Below are 15,266 nucleotides of genomic sequence, written 5' to 3'. Positions count from 1 at the left end.
CAAAGGTAAATGATTTTATTTGAATGCTTTTCTTGTTTTTGTGAAAATGTTGCCTGCTGAATGCTAGGCTTAATGCTATGCAAGCTATCAATACTCTTACACAAATGCTTGTGTAGCGATGGTTGAAAAGCATATTTTGAAAATCTGAGATGACAGTGTTTTTAACAAAAGGCTAATAAGCTTGTGAGGAAATATTTATTTCATTTCATTTGCGATTTTCATGAGTAGTTAACGTTGCGTTATGCTAATGAGCTTGAGGCTATGATTACGCTCCCGGATACGGGATTGCTCGACGCTAGAGGTTAACTTCAGCCTCTTTTCCCAGCATGATCTTCAGCACAGCTGGTTTCATGAGTGTTTCACCAATGGTGTTGTGGTAAGCAACTTCGTACGATGCTGTGAGGATCGGTTTGTTGATGGGTACAAAGCCGAGAACAGGCAGGGTAGCCTTTTCATCGAATCTGGCTCTCTTCAGCTTGAATTCAGCGAGTGTTGTGTTCTTGTTTTTTCCATCTCCATGCAGCTTAAGGAAGTGTTCTCTTAGTTTTGCCGGTGCTAGAATAGCTCAACTTGGCATTGCAAATCATGCAGTTAGGATGCTGACTCCCATCACGTTCCGTTATACATGTGAATCCATATTGTACATATTCGTCTGACAACTTTCTTTTTTTGCTCGACATAGTAAGTATGAAGGGATTAAAATATTAAGAAAGAAATCACAAGACGTACCATCACGACAGTCACAAGTCGACTACTGAGCGCACCAAATTCCCTGCAGCACAGATAGGCCAAGCGATGTAGCGTGATCACAATGATGGCCAAGCGGGGCGTGTCATCACGAATCATGAGTCGGATGTGTGTCTTTACCTCCGCCAAACCCCAGAGACTGACTCAGCGAACCCCTGGGGTTCGATCGAACCCAGGTTAAGAACCACTGGTCTAGGGTTTCTGGGATAATGGTGTTGATGTGAGCCATGACCAGCCTTTCAAAGCATTTCATGGCTACAGATGTGAGTGCTATGGATCGGTAGTCATTTAGGCAGGTTACCTTAGTGTTCTTGGGCACAGGGACTATGGTCTGCTTGAAACATGTTGGTATTACAGACTCAGTCAGTGAAGACACTTGCCAGATGGTCAGTACATGCTCGGAGTACACGTCCTGGTAGTCCGTCTGGCCCAGCGGCCTTGTGAATGTTGACCTGTTTTTAAAGTTCTTACTCACATCGGCTGCAGGAGAGCGTGATCACACAGTCGTCCGGGACAGCTGATGCTCTCATGCATGTTTCAGTGTTACTTGCCTCGCAGCGAGCATAGAAGATATTTAGCTAATCTGTTAGGCTCATGTCACTGGGCAGCTCTCGGCTGTGCTTCCCTTTGTAGTCTAATACTTTTCAAGCCCTGCCACATCCGTCGAGCGTCGGCGCCGGTGTAGTACAATTCGATCTTAGTCCTGTATTGTTGCTTTGCATGTTTGATTGTTCGTCGGAGGGCATAGTGGAACTTCTTATAAGCTTCCGGGTTAGAGTCCCGCTCCTTGAAAGCGGCAGCTCTACCCTTTAGCTCAGTGCGAATGTTGCCTGTAATCCATGGCTTCTGTTTGGGGTACAGTGGGGCAAAAAAGTCTTTAGTCAGCCACCAATTGTGCAAGTTCTCCCACTTAAAAAGATGAGAGGCCTGTACCAGTCACTGGTGCTTCCTGCTTAAATTTTTGCTTGTAAGCAGGAATCAGGAGGAGAGAGCTTTGCGAGAGAGAGCTTTGGACGCGTCTCTGTGTGTGGAGTAAAGGTGGTCTATTTTTTTTTTCCTCTGGTTGCACATTTAACATGCTGATAGAAATTAAGTGAAACTGATTTCCCTGCATTTTAATCACCGACCACTAGGTGCGCCGCCTCGCGTTTTCCTGTTTGCTTATGACGGTATACAGCTCATCGAGTGAGGTTTTAGTGCCAGCATCGGTCTGTGGTATGTAGACAGCTCTGAACAATACAGATAAACTCTAGGTAGATATTCTGGTCTACAGCTTATCATGAGATACTCTCTCAGGTGAGTAAAACCTTGAGACTTTCTTAAATATCGTGCACCAGCTATTGTTTACAAATATGCTTAGGCCCCCGCCCCGTGTCTTAGGCAGCGGCAGCTGTTCTTTCCTGCTAATAGTGTATAACCCACCATCTGTATTTTCTTATTGTCGTCGTTCAGCCACGATTCTGTGAAACCTAACATATTACAGTATTTAGTGTCCCGGTGGTATAATATACATGCTTTCAGTCGGTCCCATTTATTTTCCAGCGATTGAACGTCAGCTAGCAGAATGGAAGGAAAAGGCAGATTAGCCACTCATCGCCTGATCCACACAAGGCACCCTGATCTCTTTCCGCAAAAGCTCAGTTCCCTTTTCCAGCGATTCACGGGGATCTGGGCCTGGTCGGGTGTCTGTAGTATATCCCTCGCATCCGACTCATTGAAGAAGAACTCCTCGTTCAATTTGAGTTGAGTAATTCCAGTTCTGATGTCCAGAAGCTCGTTTTGGTCATTAGAGACGGTAACAGCAACATTATGTACAAAACAAGAAACGAACAACGCGAAAAAACAAACTAAAAAATATCATGGTTGGTTTAGAGCCGATATGACGGCAGCCCTCCCCTCCGGCGTCATCATCATTGTTATGGTCAGTGTCGATAAAAATGTTCTTATCGTCCCAGCTCTACTAAGGAGGGGGGTGGTTGTTGGGGTCTAAGGAGAGAGGGGTGGGTGAGTGAATAAATTAATTTAGGGAGTTACAAGTGTCTCTGCTGAGAAGGAATGGATAAATGGATGGATGAATGAAGTAGAGTTGTTAGGAACTCTGTACTGCTCAGAAGCCCCCATAAGAGCCCACTGATTAATGATAGTTGTTTTACCTGTCAATGCATCAGTGATGACTTGGATGTAGTTTCACTGACCCAAAATAAATCTAATCTCCATTGAAAGTGGCTTTTTAATGATCCAATAGGTAATTACCCTCTTGAAGCTAGGGGGCAGAATTTTCACTTTTGGATAAATAGCATGCCCAATTTCAACTTCCTGCTACTCATGACAAGAATATAAGATATGCATATCATTTGTAGATTTGGATAGAAAACACTCTGAAGTTTCTAACTGTTTGAATCATGTCTGTGAGTATAACCGAATTTATGTAGCAGGCAAAACCCAGAGACTAACTGTTCAGAATTGTTTTTGTTTTTTCCCCCCTCTCTGTTCCCTGAAATGTCTTTGCCATGGGATATTTCATAGGAACCTATTTTCAGTTCCTACTGCTTCCACTGGATGTCACCAGTCTTTGTAATTTGGTTGAGGTTATTCCTTTGTGCAATGAAGAAGTAGGCCAACTTGGACCTGTGGACACTTTTGTGAGTTGCGCAAGACGTGAAAAGCAGCGCTGGTTTGTTTTCTTTCCTGTATTGAATACGGATTGCCCCGTCTACAATTTGATCGATTATTAACGTTTAAAAATACCTCGTTGTATTGCAAAAGTAGTTTGAAATATATTGGCAAAATCTTTAGGCATCTTTGGAAATATTTTGTAGTGATGTTGCGTTTTTGTAAGCTATTTTTTTCTGTATCAAACGTGCTTTATAAATGGACATTTTGGATATATATGGACGGAATTAATCGAACAAAAGGACCAATTGTGATGTTTATGGGACATATTGGAGTGCCAACAAAAGAAACTCGTCAAAGGTAATGCATGTTTTATATTTTATTTCAGCGTTTTGTGTAGCGCCTGCAGGGTTGAAATATGCTAGCTCCTTTGTTCACTGCTGGTGCAGATGGTGCAGGCTATCAGATAATAGCTAATATGCTATGCATAATATGCTTTTGCCGAAAAGCATTTTTAAACTCTGACATGTTGGCTGGATTCAGAACGAGTGTAGCTTTAACCTCTTGATTACTCCCCATCCGGGATAGTGAATAAAGCCTCAGGCTCATTAGCATAACGCAACGTTAACGATTTCTGAAAATCGCAAATAAAATGAAAATAATGCGCCTGCTCTCAAGCTTAGCCTTTTCTTAACAACACTGTCATCTCAGATTTTCAAAATATGCTTTTGAACCATAGCAAATCAATCATTTGTGTAAGAGTATTGCAAGCTAGCTTAGCATTTTGCGTAGCATTTAGCACGCAACATTTTCACAAAAACCAGATAACCAAATAAATAAAATCATTTACCTTTGAAGAGCTTCGGATGTTTTCAGTGAGGAGACTCTCAGTTACATAGCAAATGTTCAGTTTTTCCTGAAATAATCTTTGTGTAGGAGAAATCGCTCCGTTTTGTACATCACATTTGGCTACCGAAACGAACCGAAAATTCAGTCACCAAAACGTCAAACTTTTTCCGAATTAACTCCATAATATCGACCGAAACATGGCAAACATTGTTTAGAATCAATCCTCAAGGTGTTTTTTCACATATCTCTTCATTGATATGCAGTTCGTGGAAGCCTGCTTTCCCCTCAGAATCGCATGGAAAAATACCAGCAGCTGAAAATGACGGAGGACACCGGGCGGACACCTGGAAAATGTAGTCTCTTATGGTCAATCTTCCAATGATATGCCTACAAATACGTCACAATGCTGCAGACACCTTGGGGAAACGATAGATAGGGCAGGCTCATTCCTCTCGCATTCACAGCCATATAAGGAGACAATGGAAAACAGAGCCTCAAAAATCCTGCTCATTTCCTGGTTGCTGTTTCATCTTGGTTTTGCCTGTAGTTCCCGTTCTAGGGCACCCACAGACAATATCTTTGCAGTTCTGGAAAATTCAGAGTGTTTTCTTTCCAAAGCTATCAATTATATGCATAGTCGAGCATCTTTTTGTGACAAAATATCTTGTTTAAAACGGGAACGTTTTTCATCCAAAAATGAAATTGCGCCCCCAGAGTTTCAAGAGGTTAATTAATTACATGTGTGAATTAATGAAGGTTTGAATTTTATAGCATTTTAATTGAATCTCTCGCTCTGCATTTCCTCTGGCAATTGGCTGAGACATTTGCGTCCCGCCTATCCCTAAGAGGTTTTAATATGGGTCAATTTGACCACGTATAGCAATCAATATTAAATAGATTCTGATGCTCTTCTGTCTCTTTGTATTCCAGCTACCGGTATGATCTGGAGGAGATTCCCTCCATGTTGTATGGGGTGAGGTCCAGAGCCCAGTCCTATGACACCTGGGCCAAGCGAGTCACTGATGCCTTGGCTGCTGACCACAAGAACAAGAAAGGTAGGAGGACAATCTGTACTGTAAAGGTGGAAATACTCTGCAAAATATTATAACAATTGTACTATGATACCCCATGCCTCATGTCTTTCTTCCCTGTCTGTGTCTCTGTCAATCTCCCTTTGTCAGACCTGATAGAGTTGAAGGTTCTTCTGGAGGATGCAGAGGACAGGAAGTATCCAGAGAACAGTCTGTTCCGTCGGCTCAGGGAGATGGTGAAGGAGGCCGAAACCTGCTCTTCTGTGGCCCAGGTACTGCTCAGCCGCAAGCAGAGACACAGGTCAGTAGAGTACGGATACACACACTGCTGTTATGTCACACTAAAGTTTATATCCCTATTCTCTACCCTTCGCCTGAATTGTGCACTTGCACACTCCACACCATAGAATTAAAAGCATTGGTTTGGTGCCAGCATTCTCCTTTATTGTTTTTACACCATATAATTAATCTGTGAGGGAGAGTGCTAGTGCACACTTTGGGAGAAGGGTAGCAAATCGGGACATAACCGAAAGCACCATTTAACATGTATACCTCTACCTGTGAGTAATAAATCAACTCAAAGTATATGTCTCTGTATTCCAGTACCAGGCAGCATCCAGAGTGCAGCAGGACTCGTAACAAGCTGACAGTGGAGGAGCTGAAAGTCTTTGTAGAGCAGCTGTTCAAGCTGCCCTGTGTCATTGGACAGGCTCGACAGGTCAAAGTAAGTCCCACACCTAATACAGTCACTGGCCCTTCTTAAGAGATGTACAGTAATTCTCCTCCTCTTGACATCCTACTCTATTTGTATTATATCACTGAAGTTGACCTGTCCCCAAACCACTATTAGTTGATTAGTAGTCCTTGATTGTTAGTATTTAACACCATATCCCTCAGCCCTTCATCCCTGTCTCCCTCCCTCCACAGGAGTTACTAGAGAACGTGGAGGACTTCCATGAGAGAGCCCAGGTAGCCCTGGCTGACGAGCTGCCTGACTCCTCCAAGCTGCAGGCCCTGCTAGACCTGGGTGGAGGTCTGGATGTGGAACTACCTGAGCTGCCCAGGCTCAAACAGGAGCTGCAGCAGGCCCGCTGGCTGGATGAGGTGATGACTGATGATATTATTGTACATTAGCGTAGTGTTTTACCTCACTTTGTGCTTTCTTCAGCAGTCTAAAATGTATGTTTTATGGGAGAGGAAAAATATTTAATTGAAACATTTTGTTATCATTAGGTGCGTGTGACGCTGGCAGAGCCCCACCGGGTGACCCTGGAGCTGATGAAGCGGCTGATAGACTCTGGGGTGGGGCTGGCACCACACCATGCTGTGGAGAAGGCCATGGCTGAGTTGCAGGAGATACTCACTGTGTCAGAGAGATGGGAGGACAAGGCCTGTGCATGCCTACAGGCCAGGTAATGATGAAGATACACATTACACACCTATGGAACAGTTCTCATCTGCCTAAAGGCCAGGTAAATGAGAATATAACAATTCTTTTCTAAAGTCACCTCAAATCAAATTTTATTGGGCACATACACAAGGTTAGCAGATGTTATTGCGATTGTAGGGAAATGCTTATGCATCTAAAGCCGACAGTGCAGCAGTATCTAACAATTCCACAACAAAACCTAATACACACAATCAAATCAAATCAATCTAGTAAAGGAATGGGATGAGAGTATATGGATAAGCAGTGACAGAGCGGCTAAGATGAGCGGCTAGTGAAGGATACAGTATACACACTAGAGGTTCGACCGATACTGATTAATCGGCCAATTTTCTTTTTGATTTTTTTTTTATGTATTTTTTTTGTAATAATGACAATTACAACAATACTGAATTAACACTTATTTTAACTTAATATAATACATCAATAAAATCAATTTAGCCTCAAGTAAATAATGCAACATGTTCAATTTCATTTAAATAATGCAAAAAAAAAGTGTTGGAGAAGAAAATAAAAGTGCAATATGTGCTATGTAAGAAAGCTAACGTTTCAGTTCCTTGCTCAGAACATGAGAACATGAAAGCTGGTGGTTCCTTTAAACATCAGTCTTCAATATTCCCAGGTAATTAGTTTTAGGTTGAAGTTATTATAAGGAATTATATGACTATTTCTCTCTATACCATTTGTATGTCATTAACCTTTGACTATTAGATGTTCTAAAAGGCACTTTAGTATTGCCAGTGTAACAGTATAGCTTCCGTCCCTCTCCTCGCTCCTCTCTGGGCTCGAACCAGCAACACAACGACAACAGCTACCATCAAAGCAGCGTTACCCATGCAGAGCAAGGGGAACAACTACTAGAAGTCTCAGAGCGAGTGACGTTTGAAACGCTATTAGCGTGCGCTAATTAGCTAGCCATTTCACTTCGGTTACACCAGCCTCATCCCGGGAGTTGATATGCTTGAAGTCATAAACAGTGCAAGGCTTGACGCACATCAAAGAGCTGCTGGAAAAACGTACTAAAGTGCTGTTTGAATGAATGTTTACGCGCCTGCTTCTGCCTACCACAGCTCAGTCAGATACTTAGATACTTGTATGCTTGTATGCTCAGTCAGATTATATGCAACGCAGGACACGCTAGATAATATCTAGTAATATCATTAACCATGTGTAGTTAACTAGTGATTATGATTGATTGTATTTTATTAAATAAGTTTAATGCTAGCTAGCAACTTACCTTGGCTTACTGCATTCGCGTAACAGGCAGTCTCCTTGTGGAGTGCAACGAGAGAGAGGCAGGTCGTTATTGTGTTGGACAAGTTAACTGCAATTGGAACCTAACCCTGGCCCCGATATGCAATGTCTCAAAACCCCCTCTGATTTTAAATCAAGATCTGGTTTTGGTATTTTTAATTTAAGTGTTGTCAAAAATTGGTGGGGTTAGGATTTGGGCTAAATCAACTGATACTGATGTAAAATTGTTTTCTGAAACCTGGCTCAGCAAGTCTGTTTTTGATGAAGATATTTGGATTAGTGGTTACAATGTTTATCACACTGATCGGGTAAAGAAAGGTGGGGGTGTGGCTATATATGTAAAATCTAAATTCCATGTAAGTGTGGCAAAGTCTGAAACTATTTGTAAACGGTTGTAATTTCTTGCTTTAAATATTGAGGTTTCAAAGGGCCTCTCTATAACTGTGATTGGCTGTTATAGACCCCCCCTCTGCTCTCGGTGATGCATTTTCTTCTTTGACGCACCTTATGTTCTTTACAGTGAAATGATCTTGATTGGTGATCTCAACTTGTTGGTTAAAGCCGGTGTCTGATTTAAAAATGTTTTGTAATTCTATGAATCTTACCCAGTTGATTAACTCACCCACTCGCCCAAATCTTAAATGCCCAGATAAATCTACCCTGATTGATTTGATATTGACAAATGTTCCATATAAATATTCTGCGGTTGGTGTTTTTTGTAATGATTTAAGTGACCATTGTGCTGTTGTTGTTAGAAATACTAAGGTTCCAAAGACAAACCCACGTTTTATTCGTAAGAGAAATTTGAAGTGTTTTAATGAACTGGCTTTCTTTCATGATTTGTTTTTTGACTGGAGCAAGATTGAGCTTATCCCTGATGTGGAAACTGCCTGGAAATTCTTTCTTGATGGTTTTCCCCAAATAGTAAACAAACATGCCCCATTCTGCAGGTCCAGGGTTAAAGGGCGGGATAATCCATGGTTTTCTTCTGAGGGGTCTTGTATTATTCACAACTGTGATCTAGCCTGGGCTAAAGCAAGGAAATCATGTTCTGATGCTGATTGGCTTATTTTTAGGCAGTTACAAAACAAGTGTTCTTTTCTTCTCAGGAAGGCCAAGTCTGAATATGTTATGTCTGTTACCACTGATAACCTGAATGACCCTAAAAAGTTTTAGAAGGTCTATGTCTAAGTCTATTTCTGGTAACAGTAATGTTAATGAATTACCGTCATGTGTTTTGAAGGACTCTGTTGTTATATATGACAACTGAAATGCTGAATTGTTTCAATGAGCACTTTGTATCATCTGGTAGACTGTTTGATTCAGTGTCCTCTGTCTCTGTATAACCCTGTGTGGATGAACCAGTGAGAACTGGTCAAACTTTTAGCGTTTTGCCATTCTCAGTGCAGGTTGTACATAAAGCCCTGGAATCCTTAGATCAGAGAGAGCCTGCAGGTCCTGATCTTTTGGATCTCTGCTTTTTAAATCTGGCAGCTGATTTCATAGCTGAACCACTTACATCTCTGTTCAATCTAACCGTGGAATGTAATGAAATTCCAAAGATCTGGATATCAGCATTTGTCCTACCATTTTTAACCTGCCTTGGACACACGTTCCGCTAACGGAACCCTCCCCCCAACATTCCGCTGAAAAGGCAGCGCGCGAAATTCAAAAATATTTTTGGGAAATATTCAACTTTCACACATTAACAAGTCCAATATTTATTTTTTTATTTTTTTTATTTTACCTTTATTTATCTATACAACAAATGAAAGATAAACATCTTGTTAACTTCTTGCGTCGAGCAATCCCGTATCCGGGAGCTTAATCATAGCCTCAAGCTCATTAGCATAACGCAATGTTAACTATTCATGAAAATCGCAAATGAATTAAAGAAATATATACACTCACAAGCTTAGCCTTTTGTTAACAACACTCATCTCAGATTTTCAAAATCTGCTTTTCAACCATAGCTACACAAGCATTTGTGTAAGAGTATTGATAGCTAGCATAGCATTAAGCCTAGCATTCAGCAGGCAACATTTTCACAAAAACAAGAAAAGCATTCAAATAAAAGCATTTACCTTTGAAGAACTTCGGATGTTTTCAATGAGGAGACTCTCAGTTAGATAGCAAATGTTCAGTTTTTCCAAAAATATTATTTGTGTAGGAGAAATCGCTCCGTTTTGTTCATCACGTTTGGCTAAGAAAAAACCCTGAAAATTCAGTCATTACAACGCCAAACTTTTTTCCAAATTAACTCCATAATATCGACAGAAACATGGCAAACGTTGTTTAGAATCAATCCTCAAGGTATTTTTCACATATCTATTCGATGTTAAATCATTCGTGGCAGTTGACTTTCTCCTCTGAAGCAAATGGTAAAATGCACGCAGCTGGAGATTACGCAATAATTTCGACGGAGGACACCAAGCGGGCACCTGGTAAATTAAGTCTCTTATGGTCAATCTTCCAATGATATGACTACAAATACGTCACAATGCTGCAGACACCTTGGGGAAACGACAGAAAGTGTAGGCTCATTCCTTGCGCATTCATAGCCATATAAGGAGACATTGGAACACAGCGCCCTCAAAATCTGGGCCATTTCCTGTATGAAATTTCATCTTGGTTTCGCCTGTAGCATCAGTTCTGTGGCACTCACAGATAATATCTTTGCAGTTTTGGAAACGTCAGTGTTTTCTTTCCAAAGCTGTCAATTATATGTATTGTCGAGCATCTTTTCGTGACAGAATATCTTGTTTAAAATGGGAACGTTTTTCTATCCAAAAATTAAGAGCGCCCCCTATATCGAAGAAGTTAATCTACCCATCGTTTCCGATTTTTAAAGTGTTTTACAGCAAAAACACAACATACAGTGGGGCATAAAAGTATTTAGTCAGCCACCAATTGTACAAAAAAGATGAGGCCTGTAATTTTCATCATAGGTACACTTCAACTATGACAGACAAAATGAGAAAAAAATCCAGAAAATTGCATTGTAGGATTTTTAATGCATTTATTTGCAAATTATGGTGGAAAATTAAGTATTTGGTCACCTACAAACAAGCAAGATTTCTGGCTCTCACAGACCTGTAACAACTTCTTTAAGAGGCTCCTCTGTCCTCCACTCGTTACCTGTATTAATGGCACCTGTTTGAACTTGTTATCAGTATAAAAGACACCTGTCCACAACCTCAAACTGTCACACTCCAAACTCCACTATGGTCAAGACCAAAGAGCTGTCAAAGGACACCAGAAACAAAATTGTAGACCTGCACCAGGCTGGGAAGACTGAATCTGCAGTATGTAAGCAGCTTGGTTTGAAGTAGTCAACTGTGGGAGCAATTATTAGAAAATGGAAGACATACAAGACCACTGATAATCTCCCTCAATCTGGGGCTCCATGCAAGATCTCACCCCTTGGGGTCAAAATGATCAAGAACGGTGAGCAAAAATCCCAGAACCACACGGGGGGATCTAGTGAATGACCTGCAAAGAGCTGGGACCAAAGTAACAAAGCCTACCATCAGTAACACACTATGCCGCCAGGGACTCAAATCCTGCAGTGCCCGACGTGTCCCCCTGCTGAAGCCAGTACATGTCCAGACCCGTCTGAAGTTTGCTAGAGAGCATTTGGATGATCCAGAAAAAGATTGGGAGAATGTCATATGGTCAGATGAAACCAAAATATAAATGGTAAATGGTAAAAACTCAACTCGTCGTGTTTGGAGGACAAAGAATGGTGAGTTGCATCCGAAGAACATCATACCTACTGTGAAGCATGGGGGTGGAAACATCATGCTTTGGGGATGTTTTTCTGCAAACGGACCAGGACGACTGATCCGTGTAAAGGAAAGAATGAATGGGGCCATGTATCGTGAGATTTTGAGTGAAAACCTCCTTCCCTCAGCATGGGCATTGAAGATGACACGTGGCTGGGTCTTTCAGCATGACAATGATCCCAAACACACCGCCCGGGCAACGAAGGAGTGGCTTCGTAAGAAGCATTTCAAGGTCCTGGAGTGGCCTAGCCAGTCTCCAGATCTCAACCCCATAGAAAATCTTTGGAGGGAGTTGAAAGTCAGTGTTGCCCAGCAACAGCCCCAAAACATCACTGCTCTAAAGGAGATCTGCATGGAGGATTGGGCCAAAATTACCAGCAACAGTGTATGAAAACCTTGTGAAGACTTACAGAAAACGTTTGACCTCTGTCATTGCCAACAAAGGGTATATAACAATGTATTGAGAAACTTTTGTTATTGACCAAATACTTATTTTCCAACATAATTTGCAAATAAATACATAAAAAATCCTACAATGTGATTTTCTGGATTATTTTTTTTCTCATTTTGTATGTCATAGTTGAAGTGAACCTATGATGAAAATTACAGGCCTCTAATCTTTTTAAGTGGGAGAACTTGCACAATTGGTGGCTGACTAAATACTTTTTTGCCCCACTGTATATGTGTCAGATCATCACCAAATCCAAAAAACACAGCCATTTTTCCCAGCCAAAGACAAGTCACAAAAGCAGAATTAGAGATAAAATTAATCACTAACCTTTTGATTATCTTCATCAGATGACACTCATAGGACACCATGTTACACAATACATTTGTTTTGTTCGATAATATACATACTTATATCCACAAATCTCGGTTTGCATTGGCGCCATGTTCAGAAATGCCTCCAAAATATCTGGAGTAATTACAGAGAGCTTCGTCAAATAACAGAAATACTCATCATAAACTTTGACGAAAGATACATGTTTTACATATAATTAAAGATACACTGGTTATTAATGCAACCGTAAAAAAAAACTTTAGTAAAAAGCACACCATGCAATAATCTGAGACGGCGCTCAAATATAAATAACATTTCTCCACCATGTTGGAGTCAACAGAAATACGAAATTACATCATCAATTACATATTCCCTTTGATTATCTTCATCAGAATGCAATGCCAGGAATCCTATTTCCACAATAAAAAATAAAAAATGTTTGATAATGGCCATTACTTATGTCAAATTAGCAACTTTAGCTGGCATGTGTAGTACATGTGTCCAAACACTGGTGCAAGTGAAGGCAAACGTCGGACGAAAACTTCAATAAGTTATATTACAAGTCGAATAAACTGGTCAAACTTAGTAGAGAATCAATCTTCAGGATGGTGTTATCATATGTATCCAATAACGCTCCAACCGGAGCATTTCTTCATGTCTGTATAAGTAATGGCACACATTGCCATTCCATGACTAGTGCGCGTGACCAGGAACCGGCCCCACATCACACGAGTCTTCATTCCATGTTTTACTGACTGTTGACATCTAGTGGAAGGCGTATGAAGTGCAAACAGATCCATAAATTACAGGGAATTGAATAGGTGATGACTTTCACATCGACCATTTTCAGAATTCTCACTTCCTGTTTGGAAGTTTGCCTGCCATATGAGTTCTGTTATACTCACAGACATAATTCAAACAGTTTTAGAAACTTCAGAGTGTTTTCTATCCAATGGTAATAATAATAATATGCATATATTATCATCTGGGACAGAGTAGGAGGCCGTTCAATTTGGGCACCAATTCATCCAAAAGTGAAAATGCTGCCCCCTATCCCTAAAAAGTAAAAAGGGGGAGATCCAACTCTTTTAAATAATTATAGGCCAATCTCAAAGCTTTCACCCCTGGTGAAAATACTTGAAACCCTTGTAAATGAACAGCTAAAAGAGTTGTTATTTACTAACTCTATTTTATCAATGTACCAATGGGGCTTCAGGAAGAAGCATAGCACAATTACAGCAGCCATGAAGGTTTTAAATGATATCACTGAAGCCATTGACAAAAGACAGCACTGTGTCACTTTTTATTGATCTCTCTAAGGCTTTTGATACAGTTGATCATGCTATACTAAGGCAGAGATTGTCGAGTGTAGGTCTTTCGGAGCATGCAGTTGCATGGTTTGCTAACTATCTGTCTGATAGAACTCAGTGCACTCAATTTGGTGGGCTTATGTCTGTGAAATTGTCTGTCTTGAATGGTGTGCCCCAAGGCTCTGTACTTGGTCCTCTCTTATTCACTATTTATATAAATGATTTAGACAAAAATGTCAAATGCACAACTTCATTTTTATGCTGATGATACTGTTATTTACTGTAGTGCCTCATCTCTTACAAAAGCTTTCCAGAACATGCAAACTGCTTTTTATACTGTTCAACATACCTTGTGTCAATTGAAGCTTATCCTCAATACTGGGAACTAAACGAATGGTCTTTTCTAATGCAAGAAATAGACCTCTGAACCTTTCACCTATTACTACCTGTCAGGGCAAGGAGATTGAGGTTGTAACCTCATATAAATATCTTGGAATTTTAATTGATGACGGCCTCTCTTTTAAATTGCATATTCAACAACTTACAAAAAAAATGAAGCTGAAATTGGGATTTTATTTTTGGAATAAGGCCTGTTTTTCTTTTGAAGCCATAAGAAGGCTCGTATCAGCTACATTTATGGCTTTACTAGACTATGGGGATATTTTATATATTAATGCTTCTGCTCAGTGTTTGAGATCAATTGACACTCATTACCATGGCACTTTGAGATTTATTTTAAACTGCAAAACTCTTACGCACCACTGCACTTTGAATACCAGGGTTGGCCGGCCTTCTCTAGTCACTCGTAGGCTGTCACTGGTATACTTTTATTTACAAAGCCATTGGGGTTTACTACCTTTTTTTTATTTGTGCATTTTTATTGTTTAGAAATGTGGTGGGTACTCTCTTCGTACGCTGGACTTTATCCTGCTAACTGTTCCAACTGTCCGAACTGAATTTGGTAAAAGGGCTTTTATGTACTCTGTGCCATCGTCTTGGAACACCTTACAAAATACTTTTAAACTGGAGGAACTTGTCCCGATTTGGTGTTTTTTAAATCACTGATGAAGGATTTTGAGGCTTATTCCCTGACCTGTCAATGTTTTTAATTTGCTGTGAATTCAGTTAATTTGCTCTTGTGAATTCAATGGGTTTTACAAGATTACTTGTAGTTTTTCATTTTGCCTGTCTGTAATTTTTTTGTAATGACTTGGTGCTGCCTATCTTGGCCAGGGCGCTCTTGAAAAGGAGATTTTAATATCAATGAGCCCTTCCTGGTTAAATAAAGATTAAATAAATCCCCCGAGCTGACAAGGTGACAATCTGTTGTTCTGCCCCTGAAAGAGGCAGTTAACCCACTGTTCCTAGGCCGTCATTTGAAATAAGAATGTGTTCTTAACTGACTTGCCTAGTTAAATAAAGGTGTGATTTACATAAATAAACCTCTGA

General features: G+C 40.5%; 1 protein-coding gene across 5 annotated transcripts in view; it reads left to right on the top strand.

Annotated features, from left to right (window-relative positions):
* Positions 1–15,266, top strand: part of LOC135516068 (lysine-specific demethylase 5A-like) — a 96,127-nt gene that overhangs the window by 55,030 nt on the left and 25,831 nt on the right. For all 5 annotated transcript variants that reach the window (XM_064940075.1, XM_064940071.1, XM_064940072.1 and 2 more), the window contains exons 16-20: positions 5,140–5,264; positions 5,391–5,541; positions 5,844–5,964; positions 6,168–6,344; positions 6,474–6,652. In XM_064940075.1, coding sequence (XP_064796147.1) covers positions 5,140–5,264; positions 5,391–5,541; positions 5,844–5,964; positions 6,168–6,344; positions 6,474–6,652 — 753 coding nt within the window. The remainder of the gene's footprint in view (positions 1–5,139; positions 5,265–5,390; positions 5,542–5,843; positions 5,965–6,167; positions 6,345–6,473; positions 6,653–15,266) is intronic.

The sequence above is a fragment of the Oncorhynchus masou genome, chromosome 27, assembly GCF_036934945.1.
Source record: "Oncorhynchus masou masou isolate Uvic2021 chromosome 27, UVic_Omas_1.1, whole genome shotgun sequence".
NCBI classification, from domain to species: Eukaryota; Metazoa; Chordata; class Actinopteri; order Salmoniformes; family Salmonidae; genus Oncorhynchus; species Oncorhynchus masou.
The sequence above is the reverse complement of the archived record's forward strand: the minus strand, read 5'-3'. Positions and strand labels throughout refer to the sequence as shown.